We start from the raw sequence: 18,305 nt of genomic DNA on the forward strand, positions 1-18,305 counted from the left end.
TAGTAACTACGTCTTAGTGTTGTATTAAAGGAGTTAAGCGATGATCAAAATCTATGGTAATTTAAAAATTTCTATACTGTCTTTTTAAATTTTTTTTTAATTTTTATATCTTCAATATGGTTTTGATTTTTAGGATAGGAAAAAAATAAAAGAGAGAAGAGAGAGAAACGAGCTAAGAGCAACACTGACTGATTTTAAAGTATTTTTAATTTTTTTTAACTTATAAGAAGATTCAGCAAAACTGAAAGTGTTAGAGAAATGGAGATTTAACAGAATAAATTCCAGGTAGATATACATGTAATAATTTACCCATCTAAGGAGGGATTCACATCCTCTTTAATTCTTTTTCTTGCAATTCAATGTAATTCCCTTTTAGGATTGTGCCATGTGGCATTAGGTAATCCGACGGTTAATAGTTCAACCTAAATTTGATTTTATTTAAACCCAAAATAGAAATTCCTCTCTCCTCTCTCTTCCCAAAATTCAGAGAAAACCCTGAATTTTTTGCATTTTTTCTGTCTTTGACTCTCTCTTCCCTTCACGGGTCTCTCTTCTCTTCAAGAATTTCGGACAAAGCCTTGGATTAAAGCTTTCATAGGTTTTCTACGAGTCCAACCCTCTGGACTAGCCTCTTCTTCGCATGAAAATTGAAATCTACAAACAAGTGTATGTATTTTTCATTTCAAAATATTCAAAGCTCCCGTTCTCCCCAGTTTATACCAGTTAGGATCCACTTGGCTTGTAATTTCTTCGGTCAATCAGGATCTTTTACATCTCAGCAAATCCTTAAGTAATTACTGTAGAATATCTGTTGTATGACTTGTTACAATAAAGTTCCAGTATGAATTTCAAAACGTCAGAAAGAATTTTGTTATGTATTTCACTCTTTCTAATCTTAGCGCAATGCATGTAGGGCAGAAAATTAAGCAACTAATGCTCAATGAAGAAGCCAGATCTAATGCTTGAATTCAGATCTACAATGGTTACAAAGTACTAAGAGATGGAATTATCAAACTTGCATTGCAATATAAGGAGGAAATATATTGGTTTCAGAGACATGAATCTGAACACTTAAGGGTATAAGGATCCGGATTGCTTCCTCTATTTGCTTCCTCAAGTCTGTAGAGGAAGCAATCCCTGGGTTTTGTACAAAATTTTGAAGAGAGAGGAGGGGGCTGTGAGCATAATTTTTTCAAGAGAGAGAGAGAGGAGAGAGCCGTGAAGAGAAGGGAGAGTGAGAGACAGAAAAAATGCAAAAAACTGAATTTCGAGAAGAGAGAGGAGAGAGGAATATCTTTTATGGGTTTAAATAAAATAAAATTTAGCTTTAACTGGTAACCGTTTGATTACCTAATGCCACATGGCACAATCCTAAGAGGAATTACAGGAAAAAGAATTATAGAAGGCAAATGAGGGGTTAGTCTAGTGGTAAAAGACCCGCACACCCACTCGGCGACATATATATAAGTAAACATTTAATTTCTGCTTTAACATACCCTGAGGATGTAATGAACCTCGGATCAAATAAAATAAAAAAAATAAAAAAAATAAAATTATAATAGATGTGATTCCATGGATGCACTGGCTCGTGGGAGCACAAAAGCTTTGCAACCACAGAATATAGTGGGCCCACAGATAAAAGGTGATGAATTTTTTATTTTTTATTTTTTACCTGTGGGCCCCATTGTGTTTTGTGGTTGCAAAGCCATCGGGGAGCACAAACGGGGAGATGATCCGGACTCTAATCTCTCCCCCTATTTGTGAAACGCAGCAGGTCATGTGTTAAATGCCATCTCTCTCCTATGCCATCCGGAGTGGTCTTTCAGAAAGGCTGGCCATAGTGGAACACCCGCTCAAGTTCAATAACATGGAAGCAGTAGAATGCATCAAGAGGTCCCGCAAGGGTACCCCCTCTGCATTTTAGGCTGGCTACTGTCCCAGCATCCTGTGTTTTTTCTTACATTCTTTGAGAGTCCAGTGTAACAGCAGATTGTTTAGCCCAGAAAGCCCTGTCTATTAACCATGTGACAGCTTTGCCGTGTTTCACTCCACAGTTGAGGAATCTTTCCCAAGAAGGTATACCCTACCATGGTTAAATGGACAGATAAACAGAAGTATTCCCAAGATCTATCATTCCAAAACAGATCAAAAACTCTGGATGAGAATGGTCTCCTTGCAAAGACTCGGTAATCAAAGACGACTCCCATACTTCCCTTGCAACTGTAAAACACGGCAGCTGTTTCTAAATGCTTCAAAGAACTTCCTTCTCATTGACATCCATAAATAAATTATTCACTTCTTATCTGCTGTCCTGTGATTTAGAGTTAATTCCCACGCATGTGTGATAAAGGATCAGCAAAATTTCCTCAGGAATTTCCATACCTAACCAGCATCAGTATGACAGAAAAAACCTGCCCACATATGAGTATGCATATAGCAGCCCCATTTGCACATTCACGGCAGCTTGCTGGCCAACTGAATTTTACATCTTGAATCACCAAAGCATCTGAAGCTACATAACGTTTAGCTCTGGAAAAATTTATCACCACCGGGGATCGGATGTGAGAACAAACATAAAATCCTTCAACTCTTCCAACGGTGTTGGTTTTTATTTGACTAGTGCTTCTCATTCTTATTTTCTCATTTTATTGCTTCATAAGACAAGAGCACCTCTTTGAACTTTGCGTCAGCAGCCTCTTCATGGGGCATGGCAAGCACCAGCCAATCAAAACAAATTAATTACTGCACCAGTGCAAGTGAAATACTATGAAATATTATCAGATTGACAGTCAGAAGATGCTAACCTTTATTATCCTTGTTTTGATCAGGGTGGCACTCCATTGCCTTTGCTCGAAAAGCTGTCTGGAAATAACAGTTTACAAGGACATGAAAGATATGCAATGAAGAAACAAGATCTATTTTTATCATGCACGATAGTGATCAAATAAGCTGAATAAAGATGTCAATAATATCTAGGCAATGAGCTATTCAAGAATGGTCACACCCATACTACTGTACTTAGAGAATACAATTCAGCCCATAACAACCCTCCTACTCGTATGGGTTTTTTGAATATTTAGCTTCCATAATTTTAAGAACTATACCCCATTAAGATTGACAATGTTGTAGACTATATTCACTACTTATCCTGGAATTCCACAGCCTCCAGGCAACATAAATATAAAACCTCCAATCAGCATAAATTCTAACAAGTGATCTCTTCTCTCATGCATGGTGAGCCCAGCAATGCTCTTTCAAGGTATCATGCCATGACTTGCAAATGAGGTGGCTTTCACATGCTCCAATCAATTCACCAAGTAAAATAAACCTTCACTAAAAACCGGGCAAAAAAGATAAATGATATTAAAAAAAAACCCCGTTGGTTTGAATAAATGTTTCTAGAACTTCAATTGGGCTGTGTGCAGGGGTATAATGCAGTGAAAAACTTAAAATCACTAAGTGAAAAATTTTAGAAAAGAAAGGGTGTATGCATTCAGAAAAAGACAGGAAACTACGGATCAATGAGTTTATTTAATCCCCATTTGACAACTCTGGCCACTGAATCCCACCTCAGCTCCACGTTACTTCTGTTTTCATTTTCTTCTTCCTGTCCTATGTGGCATCCTTAAAAAATAAAAAGAAAACTCGTGATCATGTGCTGTTGTTGTGTTCATTATATGGAATTATGTTATGGATATGTTTTCCTATTCAACTATTGACCATTACTTGACTTATAGTTTGGTGCTAATTTTCAATTTCCCAAGGATGGGCCTTGGGGCAATGGTCAGTCACCCCAGTTGTTGCCTGAAGTCAAGGCATTGAAACAGCATCCCAGCAAAAAATGCTGGGGTAAGGCTGCATAGGATTGACCCCAAACTCTGCTTGTGCAGGTTCCTTTGGCAGTGGGGTTGCCCTTTTTTTTTTTTTTATCATTATGTTTTACTTGTCAGAAAAATGCAGCTGCAGGTTCTGTATAAAATCTCCGTTTAATTTTATTTTATAATAATTATGTTGCACATTATCATCAAAGTATTGGAAAATTAAGGATTCTGGAGAGAATGCAAAACATAATCATTGGCTTAAAACTATAGGGAAGCATGGATAAGCATGTATCTTATTGAATTCGAGAATTATAATAGAAGGCCAATCCAAATTATTCTCTCAATATCTAATGGTTCTAACTCAGAGTTGCTACATCACCTCTCCAGGTGGCCAAAGTTGGCCTGCCAAGAGAGCTGGTCTAACAATCTTTTTCCGCAAACAAATTTTCAACTGACATAATAACAAAAATGAAACTATCCTCTAAACTGCAAATGGAGGGCAGTACAATGTCAAAATAAAAAATGAAAAGAAATGTATGAATACCTTAATCTCTGTGTCTGAGTATGGCTTTGATTGCCACCTATTAAAATGCAACAATAAAAAAGAAAAAAAATTATTAAACTAATCGAGAGAAAAATATTGCAATGAAATGGAAAACAAATTTATCAGAAATTCACATCACATTGCTGTCTCAATATGAATGCAGGAAATAAACTGTTATCTGACAAAATGTTTATAGAGAATAATCACTACACCTTCCCCAGGGAGCTGTCCAGGTTAAAATATTATAAAAACATCCATACATTTTCGAAATAGCAATTACACCAACATATTTCCCATAATCACATTCAGTCAGGACTTGTTTCCTCCAGAAGTAATTTCTCCATAATTATAGTTGATTCCCAGTAGAAAATCTAAAGAACCAAAAATGCAAAACTTAAAATGTTGGTCATTCCACAATACAACCAATCCTCTGCAACCTCTCCCTCTCCCTACATGCACCCCCCCCCCCCAACTCCTATCCCAATTAAGTCAGCTGTTTAGACTCCACATACAAAAATATTTGTCAATTTGGCTATATGACCAATTTGTTATTTGTTTTTTTTTAGAAGTAAGATTTACTTGTGCTATAGCATTTGATAGCTTCTGCCTGATATCTGATGACAATTCCAGTTATTTTGAATTGTAATTTAGCTTTTAGTAGTTTAATAGGATGAGTACCATAAAGCATCTACAGATACTTGTACTAATGCAATTATACCTCACGCTGAAAAAACCGATCTTAGGTGCTTGTGGGCCCAACAAAGCTAATAAAAACTCAAATAATAATATAAGAATCATGTAATTTCTGTAGCAATTTATAATCCTTTAGAGCAATAAACAGAGTCCAGAGGGAAAAAATAGGAACGTAACAATAAGGAATTCAGTGAAATCAAGGACTAATTAGACACAATCAGAAATAAGGGCCTGGGACAATTTACAAGAATTCACCCTTGTGGGTAAACATTGAAAAAGGTCATTAACTAATTCTCAACTAAACTTCACTCAACCATCAACCAACCAAAGATTTTAATTAGAGAACAACACCTGCCTGCCCTCTTGGGTGCAAGCAATAATAATCCCAGATTTGGAACTTGATTTAGAGATTTTATTCCAGATAGCATTACACCCTCAAACTCTACAATTAAGTTGTCCCAGAATAGAAGATGTAAGCCTCCAAATCTCTGCCTGATCGGTGAAAACATAATTGAATTTTAAGGTTTTGCCGAAGACCCAGTGTTACCACAGTAGCAAGGGAAAAAGAAGAAACAGTGACAAACCAGGAAGAAACAATGGAATCAAAAGAGAAGCATAACAAGGAGGAAAAGACAACTCAAAGAACCTTTTAAGGAGAAAGTAGACCTGATTCTTGGAGAGAAGAAGAAAAGGAACTAACCAACCATCTAGTCACTCAGACAGCAGCTGAATTTCCTTCAGAGATTTGAAATTTCATACCATTCAATCCCAAAAAACCGAATATTTTGATGTACATGTTTACATTTATAACAGCAAAAGAAAATCACCTAATCGAACTCTAAAATGATGGATGAGTTCATGCTTATTATGGTGTCTAGGAGACCCAAGGCACTGGAGGTGTTCTAGATGCAATAAACCAAAGGTGCCTGGAACAAACTCCAATGCAACTCTCCCACTGCTAACAGAAATAAAATAACTGAAAATAATTAATACCTGCTGACAAATAGGATTAAAAGGTAAATCCCTAAATATCCCTAAATAGACCATAACCCAGGTTCAGACCTGGTTCTTCTAGGCATGGGTTTCCGAAACAGCTCAGGCCAGTGCAGCCATGGATGTGCAACTGCATTATATATGGGATGAGTGACATGAATTAGGTACAACAAATCATACACACTGTATTGAAATAAATTTTTTTTTCCTTTTTTTTTTTTTAAAAGGTGGAGGATGGGACTATCATTTGGCACATCTTAAAGATGTTCACTAAGGGCTGCATATAAGTAAAAAAATATCATATCAACATGCACCAACCTCATAAGCATTCCTAAAAGCGTATCCTGCATTATGTAATGCCTGCAATAATAAGCCAACAGCTGGATTTTTGCTTCCTCAGCAACGTATGTGCATGCAAGCAATTTGATGTTCCCTTGTTCTGAATTGCTTTTAGGATGGAATGGGCATCTACTCCATAATAAACAGTTGAGACTCTACCATCCCAATTTAGATGGGGTATTTGGGCTTGCAATGATTATTTTATATGAACTTTGCAGCCATTTATAAAGGTCAGAGCAGCAGAGCAGGCTGGCCAGGTGGAAACCTCACTAAGAAGCAGTCAGTAGAAGTAACACCTATCAACTATAAGCATATCTAAACAGTCATGAAAATATATTTATTTCACATATTTCCAACTGCTTGACATGATTTTACTTATTCCACTTACACATTTTCAATTCCTTGACATAATTTCTCAAAATGAATAATCTCGTCAAATTTAATTAGAAGAGCAACAAATACAGAATATTCAACCTACAAGTTCAGCTGTCAACTGCTGAATATCATCCAAATCAGATCAGAGAACGACAGCTAAATATGAGAACATTACCAATATCCAAACATTTACTTAGGCAGACAGGCAACAGCTACATGCACTTTTGATCCAATTAATATCTAGTTTTGTTTTATTTACTGGATGCAACATTCAGATAGAGACGTGTTGCATGCTTAAGCTGCTATCTGCTAAAGTATGTGGGTCTGATATCAACTATGCATATCTTTGCTCTTTATTGTTTATAATCCTACCTAGACGCAGTTTAAAGACAAGTAAATAAAGCATCAAAATAAACCACCTATGGACAAAATACTCCAATCATATAATGAGGAGCTATCATGCCATGTCGTATCCCAAGGAGCAATAAAGAGTTTAGCACTTAGCAAGGGGGGTCAACAAGACAAAGAAACTATAAAACCAGGTGCAATTTGAGGTCTCTATTACCTTCTATAACTCAATAAGGGTTGCAGGGCTTTTCAAGTTTTTTTGAGGTCAAGTGCAATTTTGGCAAAATCTGCATCTATATCTACCAGAAGGTGTCTAACAGAAGTGAAGTTCCATATCCCTTGTGAGGGAGGAACAGTTGCTTCAAGTAGTGGGGCCAACCTGCAAAAAGTTGGAAAGCAACAGGAGGGCTCTTGATGCAGTTTCACTTCCGTTGCTGGACTGGCTCAACCTATTTCAGAGATACCAACTGAGAAGAACCAGGTCCAGACCAGGCTTTTGGATGCTACGGATTAGCGAGTTTACTTAATCATAGGGTCACTTTTTTTAACTTTTGGCACATTACTATTTTGTCCCCATAATTAGCTAGTGTACGAGTAGGCTGTAGACTCAATATTCAAATAAGATTGTAGATTAAGGTTATGAGCAGTTTAAGTCTTATGTTTGATATAATTTATCGATTTGATACAGAATGACAGGCTGGACAGAAGAGTAATAAGAAACCAAAGGACCAGATCAGAACTAAATATATCAGCACCAGACAAGGCCAGTTCAACTGTTCAAGCTTGCATGATCAGCCCAATTGGTCTTCCCAAGGGCCAAAAAAAGCTAAAAGACTGTTCACATGAGCAGTATCACACTCCCATATTGACAAAAGTGGGAATATTCCTAGAAGACTTGTGGGGAACAAGATTAGATTGCACAGAGGTTTATGCCATAGTTGTCACGGCGACGAGGAAATGCAAGGCGATTTAGGCTAATTGAGGCGATGAGTCGACGAGGCGCCCTCCGAGGCGCTTTTGAGGCGTTTTAAGTGAAATTTTTGGTGTACATCTCATTCACTCTAAATCTATCATATCTTATACAATAAAAAAACTAATATCAGACTACCTCAAGTCATCCAACATACTACAAACCACACATAATAGGTCCTAAATAAAAAGTCGCAAGAAGAAAGGAAGAGAAGAAGTTGCTTGTCACTGGCCACTGCTTGCCGGAGTGTCGCTGCGGGAATGGAAGAGAAGAAGAGAGGAAGAGAGAATAAGATTAGGGATTAGAGTGAGAGTGAGAGTGAGAGTGTGAGACTTGAGTCAAGAACTTATTCTCTTTCAATTTTGTTTGTTTTTATTTTTATTTTAACATTTGATCACATGTAGCGTCATTATCCATATGCATATAGGTTCAAACAATAGATACTTTACAATCGGAATCTAATAAGCATTTCAATATATGCCTTCGATTAGGCATCTTTCTCGTGATTTAAAAAAGAAAGAAAAAAAAGTGGACGCCTTATTGCCTAAAAATAAGGCGACGCCAATTTGAGGCGCTCCGAAGGAGCCCAGACGCCAAGGCGACGATTAAGCGACGCCTTGACAACTATGATTTATGCATGGTATAGCAGTTTAGTTTTTATTTTTATGATTGCAGCCTTTTTTAGTTTCTATATTTATTAATTCCTAATTTTTTTATTCACTGCATGTTTGTTGTAATCTATAAAGCCTAGTTTCTAATTCTAGTTACCTTATATCTTTTTATCATTAGTTAGTAGGATGGTAGTTTCTGTTTTTAGTGTAAGCTTGCCTAAGCCATTATTAGGCACTAGTTGTAATTGAAACAGACATTTGGAGAAATCAAATTTGCAAGCAATGTTGTCATGCTTATGGAGAAATCCATGTTCAACAGCTAAGTTAGCTATTGGAGAGAGCCCCAGGGCTGAGATAATCCGTACCTACCCCCTTTCTTCTCTTGCAATCAATCCTCTTTGACTGTTTTGTTTTGTGACTGCAACTGTGAGTAATCAACTGTGCTGGAGACCCTGTTGAAGCCTTGGTTTACGACATGCATTGAGATAAAGTCCTGCAGCCACTACCAATCAGAGGCAGTTATAACTGCTCCTGAAGATTGAAGTGCAACTTCCCAAGTTCCATAAGTCACCATAACGCAACAGAATCCATCGAGACTTTTAGACCCAATTCAAAACACCAACCCCTCCATTTGGTTCCTATTGCAAGTCATCCCATTGGCAAGTTTGTCCCTAACCCCAAATCCTCCATCTTCACTTCTGTCCATCAGATTCACATTAAATTGCGGCAAAGCTTCAGCACCCTAATCCCTATACCTAGATCCATTTTGGTAGTCAAGTTGCGAGTTTTTCTCAAACATTCAACTTTGGTGTTGGGGCCATATATCCCAGTTCAGCTACCCCAAATTGATCAGGATTGTTTGCAATGCTTCTCCCTCTCACAAGCACCAATGGACCCAGGTACGGTTGAATTACACATTGGTTCTGTTACAAAACATTCTAACTCTGTATGAGTTACTAATTCAGTTTTGAAGGTTATCTGGGACAGTTACCCTTTGAAATTTGGTCTTACATCAGATTATACAGTAGAGTTATATACTGAAGGAAGTTTATGGTTCTCGTATGCTGCTAAGAGCCACAATTGGCACAAGTCCAATTAACAGATTGCTTCCTTCTCCTCTACCTCTTTCGCAGGTGAGTTTCCAATTTATCCTCTATTCTCCTTGCCTAGGTTATTGTTCTCACCCTCAAATTCTTTCCCTTAAATTTCTGTTCCTGTTTCTTTCTTTTGTTGGGCATTAATGCCAGAACCAAGAAGAATATCTGCACCCCACCATATCAGTCCCTGTTTGGTATAAGATCTTGGGAATAAGTTGCCTTCTGTTGGGCCCTTCAGATCCCAGAATCTTCAATCCCTAAAGACTCTCTGTGAGACATCGAACCAGACTACAAAACTGGTTTTGAAGCTAGCTCTTCCTCTGATTCCAACAAAACTTTATTAATTTTCTAATAGCTGTTTCAAGTGAGTGATTGCCAATGTTCTGTAGGGCCACAGATTAGCAACTGGGTCCCAAGACTTCAAACCGACTGGTGTTCATATAAGAGTGTTCTCTCAACTGAAACAGGTTTTGCTCTCTGACGGTTCTCGTGTTTAATATGAGGAAGAAAAGTGAATTGTTTTTTAGAATACATAAAAGTGTCTCTTTTTCCCCATTATATTTTGACATTCCAGAAAAGCCCCTTTCTTCCAACTTCTTTACCAGTTAGTCCCTGACAATCTTTCTGCAATATATATATATATATATATATATATATATATATATATATATATATATATATATATATATATATATATATATATATAACCAGAATCTTAAGAAGAAGAGAAGGAACTAGGTACGAGAAAATTGAGAATGGGAAAACTGAGTCATAGATACTTAATGATCTACTGCCAACCCCATCAATTATGTCAATTAACTCAAATATTACAGCATTAGGACTAGAAATCTAGTATCTTAGTCTAACCCTAAGTTCAAGACTAAACTAACTAAAGTCTATATATAGAAACTTACTACATCACGTTGGAACAAACCCCCAACATGACACATGTCTTAACATTTTCCATATCGAAGGGGTCTTAAAACGTTCTTATATTTTTGAAGCTGGCTAGACTCGTTCAATTCTAGTTCTTTTTTTTTCTTTTTCAAATTTGAGGAACTAGGAAAAACAAAACAGAATCCAACACTACCATTCAATACCAAGAAGTGAATAATTATTCCTAGATGTCAATGAGACTGAAGTTCTTGAAGCATTCAAAGACAGCTACCATGTTTTACGGTTGCAAAGGAAAGTATAGGGAGAGTGATCTTTGGTTACCTGACTGCAGATTGCAAGGTTCCCGAGTCTTTGCAAGGAGACCATTCCCATCCAGAATTCTCGATCTGTTTTAGAATGATAGATTTAGGGTATACTTCTGTCCATCTGTCAATTTAACTAGGATAGAGTATACCATATTGTGTTTTTTGTTCAACCGAAGAACACGGGGGTGGGGAAGAACAGAGATACCTCAACCATGGAATGGAATATGGCCAGGCTGTCATTACAGCTAATAGACAGGGCTTTCTGGGCTAAACAATCTGCTGTTACATTGGACTCTCTAGGAATGTAAGAAAAAACACAGGAATACAGGATGCTGGGACATCAGCAAGCCTACAGGTATCATCCATAACCAGCTGTACATGATAGGGTACCTTGCAGGGCTCTTGATGCATTCTACTGCTTCCAAGTTATAGGACTTGAGCTTGATGTGTTCTTCCTCCATGTCTGGAGGCTGAGCTATAAGGATTTGAAGTTGCCAAAAATTGGTGCCGGCACTAAAGGAAAGGCACTTCACATTTGAGCCAAGTTGCCATCCAACTTCAGGCTCGGTAGGAGGAGCCAAGAAGTCCCTTGAATAGATAAAACCAGCTGGAATCAGGCGGCTCTGCTCAAGCCATGCACCTCCTGCATTGTACAAAAAACAAGCAATTCTATCACTTCATTCCAATTGAACAGTGTTAGCTCCACTTTGACCTCGATGACCCCAACGACGTCGACGAGCCCTCCTCTTTCTGCCATCTTTCTTCTCCTTGGCTTTTTCTTTCAAATCTCTCTCACCTCGTCTCTTATACATCTTGAAGGTAATTTGTCTATCTGCAGCCATCTTCCTCACCTTCTCTGTTATCTCTGCTGCAATTTGTCTGTTGTAAAGCTTCCTAAGACCTCGCATTAGCTTCGCAAAGGTATCAGGCTGAGGCATGATCCCTGCATCCATCATGTCTAAACAAAAGGAGCAAGCTTCCTTGACATGCCCATTTGAGAACAATGCATGAATCCAAATGGTCCACGCATACACATTGAGATTACATCCTTTGGTCACAATGCAGCTCCAAATATCTTTCGCCATTTCTAGCTTGTCTGCTCTCAACAGCGAATTCAGGAGTTCCTTAAGGGTTCCATACTGTGGTGCAGATAGAAGACCTCTTCCCACCATCTCCTTGAAGTAACCACAAGCTTCAAGTAGACAACCTTGCTCAAGAAACCCATGGATCATAATGGTAAAGGTGTCAAGCCGCGGGCTTATCCCATTGGCTTCCATTTCATTCCAAGCTTTGACACCTTCCTTCACTTCACCCAATTTACAGGACATGCGAATCACAGTGTTGTAGATGTTGAGATCAGGAATGCAACCCACCTTTTTCATCTCCTCCACAAGTTCCACACAGTCTTCTAGCTCTTCCTTCTTCTCATGTGCAGCTAAAATGTGGAAATAAGTCATCTGGCTTGGGTTGCAGCCCTGTTGGATCATAGCATCCAAGAGCTCATAAGCCCTATCAATCTTTCCTCTCTTGCAGAATCCACTTATTAGAGTGGTATAAGTCACATCGTCTGCAACACAACCATTTCTTTGCATTTCGACAAAAACCCGCATAGCTTCCTCCATTCTTCCTTTGGAACAGAGGGCCTGGATCAAAATTGTGTACGAAGTTGCATTTGGGTCACATCCCTTCCTCCTCATCTCCTCCACAAGGTCAAATGCATCCCCCATTTTCTCGGCCATTGCATACCCACTAAGAAGATTATTGTAGACCACAATGTCTGGCTCGAAACCTGCTTCTCTCATCTGAACCAAAACGAATTTTGCCTCCATGAGTTTCCCTTCTCTGCACCAACCATACAACAAGGATGTAAAATGCTTGAGATTGGGCATGAAACAGATTCTCATGTCCTCAAACAATGAAGCAGCTTGCTTAACACTACCATTCTTGCACAAAGCATCAAGCAAACAACTGAAGGCATGCTCATCAGGCTCACATCCATACTTGGGCATCTCATCTAGCACTTCAATCGCCTTCTGAACCATCCTAGCAGATGCAAATCTCCTCATTAGGACAATGAAGATATCAGGTGTAATGAGTTGGGGATTCTCTTTCCTCATCTCCTCTATCAATGCCCACACTGCACCAAACTGCCTCATCTTCCCCAAAACCCTAATCATGGACTTATACACTTCATAGCTATGTCTGTACCCAGGTTGTTTCGATGCCCAGGCAAAAAACCTGTACGCTAGGTTCCCAGCATCCCCGCATCGATTCAATACACGTTCAACCAAACCCAACCTTACTGTAACACCTGATTCTTGAAGTGCAAGTTCCAATTTTGGAACCCTAGAATGAAATTTGCGCAGAATTCGGTAGATCTTTTCAACATCTGCAGTGTATTCATCGGAATTAGATGGTTCTGTTTGAAATACAGGCTTGTTTTCAAGACAAATGAATCCAAAGTCTCGCTTTCTATCGTCGGAGATGCTTGAATTCCGAAAGTCAATTGATTTGTGCAAAGAATCATCATTGGAGGTTGATAACCCACGCGAGGTTTGAAAAATCCAATATGGGTTCCTGATTTGGGGAGAAGAGGATTGGACAGAGTAAGTCTTTCGTGATTCATGGAGTGGTTGAAATGCAGGTCCGGCTAGAAATTCTTCTATTTGACTGATGCAATGATAGGGATTCGACAAGAGAAGTAGACGGAATTTGACTCCGGAAACAAACCTCTTTCGAAAAATCCTCTTCATTTTTGTGTGTGTTCTATGCTTGATGAGTCTGAGAAACAAAAATTGAAAAAAAAAAAATCTTTAACATACGTCTCAAATGCGCCCAACAATCGCAAAAAAAGGGCATATCATTGATTACAAAACAATTATATAATTCAGATATGGTAACAAATAGGCGGGTCTTATCAATGATCAGGAGATTCGGGATGTAATGCCGATGTAATGTGAAGACTGAGAAGAGTTTGCATCACTTCTGCAACACACCCCAACTTGCAAGTAAATCCAATTTGATAGAAAAGGACAATAATGTTAAGTAAAGATTAATTAAGTAGAGCTCCAGAAACCAAATACCATCAAAGTTTTATTTAAAACATAGCTTGGATAAGGATATCCCGAATCTAATTATAGAAGTAAAGAACTTATCTAGATGCTTCACTATCGAAAATACAGTATAATAATCATAGTAAGACTGGAAAAGGCACTTACAGCAGAAGGAAACGAAATTGAAAGCTATAGAGTCCGAATCGTCTAACAATTTTTTAGGAACCAACCCGAAGATCAGAATCAGAAGTTCATAACAGCTTGACTTGCGCAAAATTAAGCGAAACAGAGCTGACTGAACAGAGGTTTACGAGTTGATAAGCCACGGATATCTGTGATTACGAGAAAACAGAGAGAATTTCACGACGTGAAGACAGGGGGAAAAGAGGATCAAGGTAGGAGATGATCTCTCTGCAGAGGAGAGAGAAGGGAAAGTTGGGGTAAATGAACTCGCTTGGCATTTGACGAAAGATTAGGGCTGATTGGGTCACCTTAGGGATAGAATAGTTATTTAGTCTTTATTGGGGGGTTATTTCAGTCAAGATGGAAAAATTCAGGTGCCTTTGCTGCTTTGCTTCTAGGGGCGGGGAATGGGCTTATGGCCCAGAAATAGCCCACCAACCTGTGGAATCTAGATCCTCCCCACATATGGAGAGACATAAATTTGTGGAATCTGTCCCAATCCATACCCGCGGCATCTCTATGGAATGGAAGTAAAATTGAACAAAGGGCCGAGTTTGCATCCTTTACCTGTGAGGCTGTGAGGGCAGAAGTTTTTGCTTCCCCATTTCTCTCTTCATTATATATTAGAAAAGGGACCGCCCAATGGAGTCTAAGACTCTAAATCACCTATCTAGGAAGCTTATTCTCCTCCCCTGACCCGTTTTCAGCCACATGATAGTGGGTAGGGTCACATGAGACACCTTGGAGTTCCACTCTTTATTATATTTTTTAATTGGGATAATTACTATTGCCCCCCTATACTTTGATTTTATTACTAATGTATCCCCTGTATTTTGAAAAATTACTAATCCAACCTTTAACTTTGTCTATAATTACTAATGCCCCCTACTGTTAAGTTCCGTTAGTTTACTGATGATGTGGCATCTCCATATTTTTTGAAAATCCCAAAATACCCTTTTACTTATCTCTTTACTTATTTGCCCTTTTGTCAAGTTACAGTAATACCCTTAATTAATCGTAGAGAAAAAAATTATCATAATCTGTTTTACTCTAAAAAAAAATCACCAAAATAAAGAAATAATAATTGAATAAAATTAAAATAGAAACCGAAGAGGAGGGAAGATAGAATTCAACTCAAATTTGGAAACTGAATATCACCTACTTCGTTAATTCCTTCTCTGGCAAGATTTTGTGGTTTCGTCAATGGTGGGTTAGTAAAGCAGTTAAAAGTCTAAACTCCCATGGGGAGGTGTTACGTTTTGTTTCCAATATTAAAAAAGCACCGGTCCCCTCAAAAAAATAAAAAATTTGTGGTTTCCTTCCTTACGTATGCTAGAGGAGAAGGTGGGAAACCAAATCGAATTTGAATTTTGTCAATTTCTTTAATTCAAAATAAATAAGTTTAGTGAAGGTGGAAAACCAATATTTTTTTAATTCAAAATAAATGAAGTTAGGGTAAAATTGACATTTAATCTGGTTTTTATAAATGGGGTAGTATCGTCTTTTGATTTCTTAATTTTAATGAAGGACAAAGTAGACATTACATATTCACACTTAACGGCTACTTAACACCGTTATAAGGAAGGGGGGCAACAGTAATTTTGTAAAGAACAGGGTTTTATTAGTAATAAAATCAAAGTACAGGGGGCAACAGTAATTATTCCTTTTTAATATTTACATGTGCGGCCCCACCTTTTATTATTATGTTATTAAAAATCATTATAAAAGCACTTTGTTCACCATGATTAGAAATGTGATATGAACTCTACCAAGTGGGTGTTCAATGTATGATTCATCTTGTTAATATTTAAAGATGAATCCCTCTTGGTAATATGGTAGAAGTGTCAGAAAAAAAACCCAGATTTCTTCTGTAATGGATAAATCTCAACTTCAAACGAAATGAATAACACTATTATCGTTCTCTCATCAACTATTTTCTTGTTTAGTTCTCCAGTTCTCCCCCAACCCCAAAGCCATTACCGCCCAATAACGCTATTTTCTTGATTGATGTGACCTGCAAATGAATTTTCACCATTTGATGTGATGCTGGGACACTTGTCACACATTTGTAAAGAAATGGATGGTCTATTTCGACAAGGAATATAACCCCCAAAGGCCAGTTCAGTCGATAAAAAATCAATACCTCCAAGTAGGAAGTTAGATTTATAAAGTTCTTTCGAGACTGAGGGCGAAATCCTACTTTTTATATATATATATATATATATATATATTTGGATCTAAGGTACCCCCCCAAAAAAAAAAAAAAAAAAAAAAAAAAAAAAAAAAAAAAAAAAATTCATCCGGCCAGCTTTGCATGCACCCATAGGAAGGTACTGCCAATACGAGGCCAAGAATGAGATTTTAATATTTCTCAGAAGCATCGGTAAAAAAAATGGCTAGACATTTGTGGCATATTCAAACCCTATACAATTCGAATACATATGGGTATCACCATTGCATCAATACCTCCAAGTAGGAAGTTAGATTTATAAAGTTCTTTTGAGACTGAGGGCGAAATCCTACTTTATATATATATATATATATATATATATTTGGATCTAAGGTTCATCCGGCCAGCTTTGCATGCACCCATAGGAAGGTACTGCTGCCAATACGAGGCCAAGAATGAGATTTTAATATTTCTCAGAAGCATCGGTAAAAAAAATGGCTAGACATTTGTGGCATATTCAAACCCTATACAATTCGAATACATATGGGTATCACCATTGCATCAACAACGACCAAAACTAATGCCCTTATCATGCCCACCTTGGGGTCCCTATTAGTATTAGGATGTTTGGTATCAAAAATACCCGCCGATCTTGGTCGTTGAGGGAGCGAAAATAGTTCTAAACAATGCATGAATTCTCATCCATCCAAACTTCCTAATGGATGACCAACATAAATGCTGTTTTTATTCTTAGGCTGTGATATTTTTGGATCTTGCTTGACTGCCTGAAACCTGCAAAACAGTGTTGGACTTCGACCGACCATGCATAGTCAGGAAGGATCAAGTCAGTAGCAAGGACTTTTTTTTTTTTTTGGCCAAAAAAAACTTGCAGAGGTTCAAGGTACTTTGTAGCTCTTACCTCTAAATGGTGATTGTTGGATTGCTTGAGTTGGCTTCTTCCCGATCCGTTGGATTTAGGTCTAGTGTTTGCTTCCTAATGGAGATCCCCTGGATCCCCCCTTTCCTATTTGAGGTGGATCTCTTTCCTTTTACACCCACTGACTCCATTAGGAGGCGATTCTTGCTTCTACGGGATCCCTCCTAATCCCAAAATTCTTGGGAATGGGGTCTAGACTCCCTTCCTCCACATGCCACGTGTGCCTAGGCCATTGGTCTGTACAATGCCCGTTGGGTCCACTCTCCATGGTTCGAGCTTGCCGAGCTTCCTAGGCTCCTAGCTATAAGTCATACTCTATCAGGTTGCAAAACCAACCATCCCCTTTTAGAGTTCGGAACACCTTGCCCCCGGGGGAGTACTATTTGCTTCTCTGAGGTTTTTCCACCATACATTTTGTGTGGAATCTATATAGGCACCACTAGAGGTAATAACTGCACTTTTATCCCGGTGGTTAGTTACTTCTCCACTATCGCATCTTCTTGCACCCATAGGAAGCTGCTGCTGCTAATACGAGGCCAGGAGAGAAGACCAGTTGCTGGGTTTATTTTTGTTCAAAACCAACCATCCCATTTCAATTCTGACAAAATAATAAATAAAGAAATTAAATCTTTAATAAAAATTGTATCAACAGTGCACACGTATATATGATGTTAGACATCAAGTAATTAGCATTATTCACTTGTGGACTATGGCAGAACCTTCTGTTCTTGGCAATACAACAGGGGTTTCAGCCTGGTTGCATCCCAAGAATTTAGCATGTTACCGTTTCTATAGTTTGCTTCTCTTAATGTATTATGTTTCCTCAGAAACAAAAACAACCAACAGAACATGCCATTTCATGTCCCCTGTCTATAAAATAGCGCAGCAGCGGCCCAGGCATTATTTTACCACGGAACAAAATGAAGCCATAGAGACTTCTAATAAGTTTGGACATTCCACCAAAAGACA

General features: G+C 38.2%; 1 protein-coding gene across 5 annotated transcripts; it reads right to left on the reverse strand.

Annotated features, from left to right (window-relative positions):
• Positions 1-685: 685 nt before the first annotated feature.
• Positions 686-14,522, reverse strand: LOC149008645 (putative pentatricopeptide repeat-containing protein At5g65820). Of its 5 annotated transcripts, none has more exons than XM_089164870.1 (5): positions 14,212-14,520; positions 11,384-13,774; positions 11,010-11,074; positions 4,366-4,402; positions 687-2,862 (listed from the first exon to the last, which is right to left on the reverse strand). In XM_089164870.1, the coding sequence occupies exon 2, from the start codon at positions 13,744-13,746 to the stop codon at positions 11,671-11,673; it is 2,076 nt and encodes a 691-aa protein (XP_089020996.1). In that variant the 5' UTR covers positions 13,747-13,774; positions 14,212-14,520; the 3' UTR covers positions 687-2,862; positions 4,366-4,402; positions 11,010-11,074; positions 11,384-11,670. The 5 variants fall into 5 exon arrangements, with proteins under 5 accessions (XP_089020998.1, XP_089020997.1, XP_089020996.1 ...); XM_089164869.1 differs by having other exon boundaries at positions 687-2,696; positions 2,805-2,862; positions 11,010-13,774; XM_089164872.1 differs by having other exon boundaries at positions 686-2,862; positions 11,010-13,975; positions 14,212-14,522.
• Positions 14,523-18,305: the final 3,783 nt, after the last annotated feature.

Source organism: Hakea prostrata, chromosome 8 (genome assembly GCF_041222555.1).
Source record: "Hakea prostrata isolate BN-2017 chromosome 8, UWA_Hpros_2, whole genome shotgun sequence".
Lineage (NCBI taxonomy): Eukaryota > Viridiplantae > Streptophyta > Magnoliopsida > Proteales > Proteaceae > Hakea > Hakea prostrata.

Excerpts from the sequence above, each read along its gene's own strand:
- LOC149008645 (XM_089164872.1), bottom strand. The coding sequence starts at position 13,746 with ATGAAGAGGATTTTTCGAAAGAGGTTTGTTTCCGGAGTCAAATTCCGT.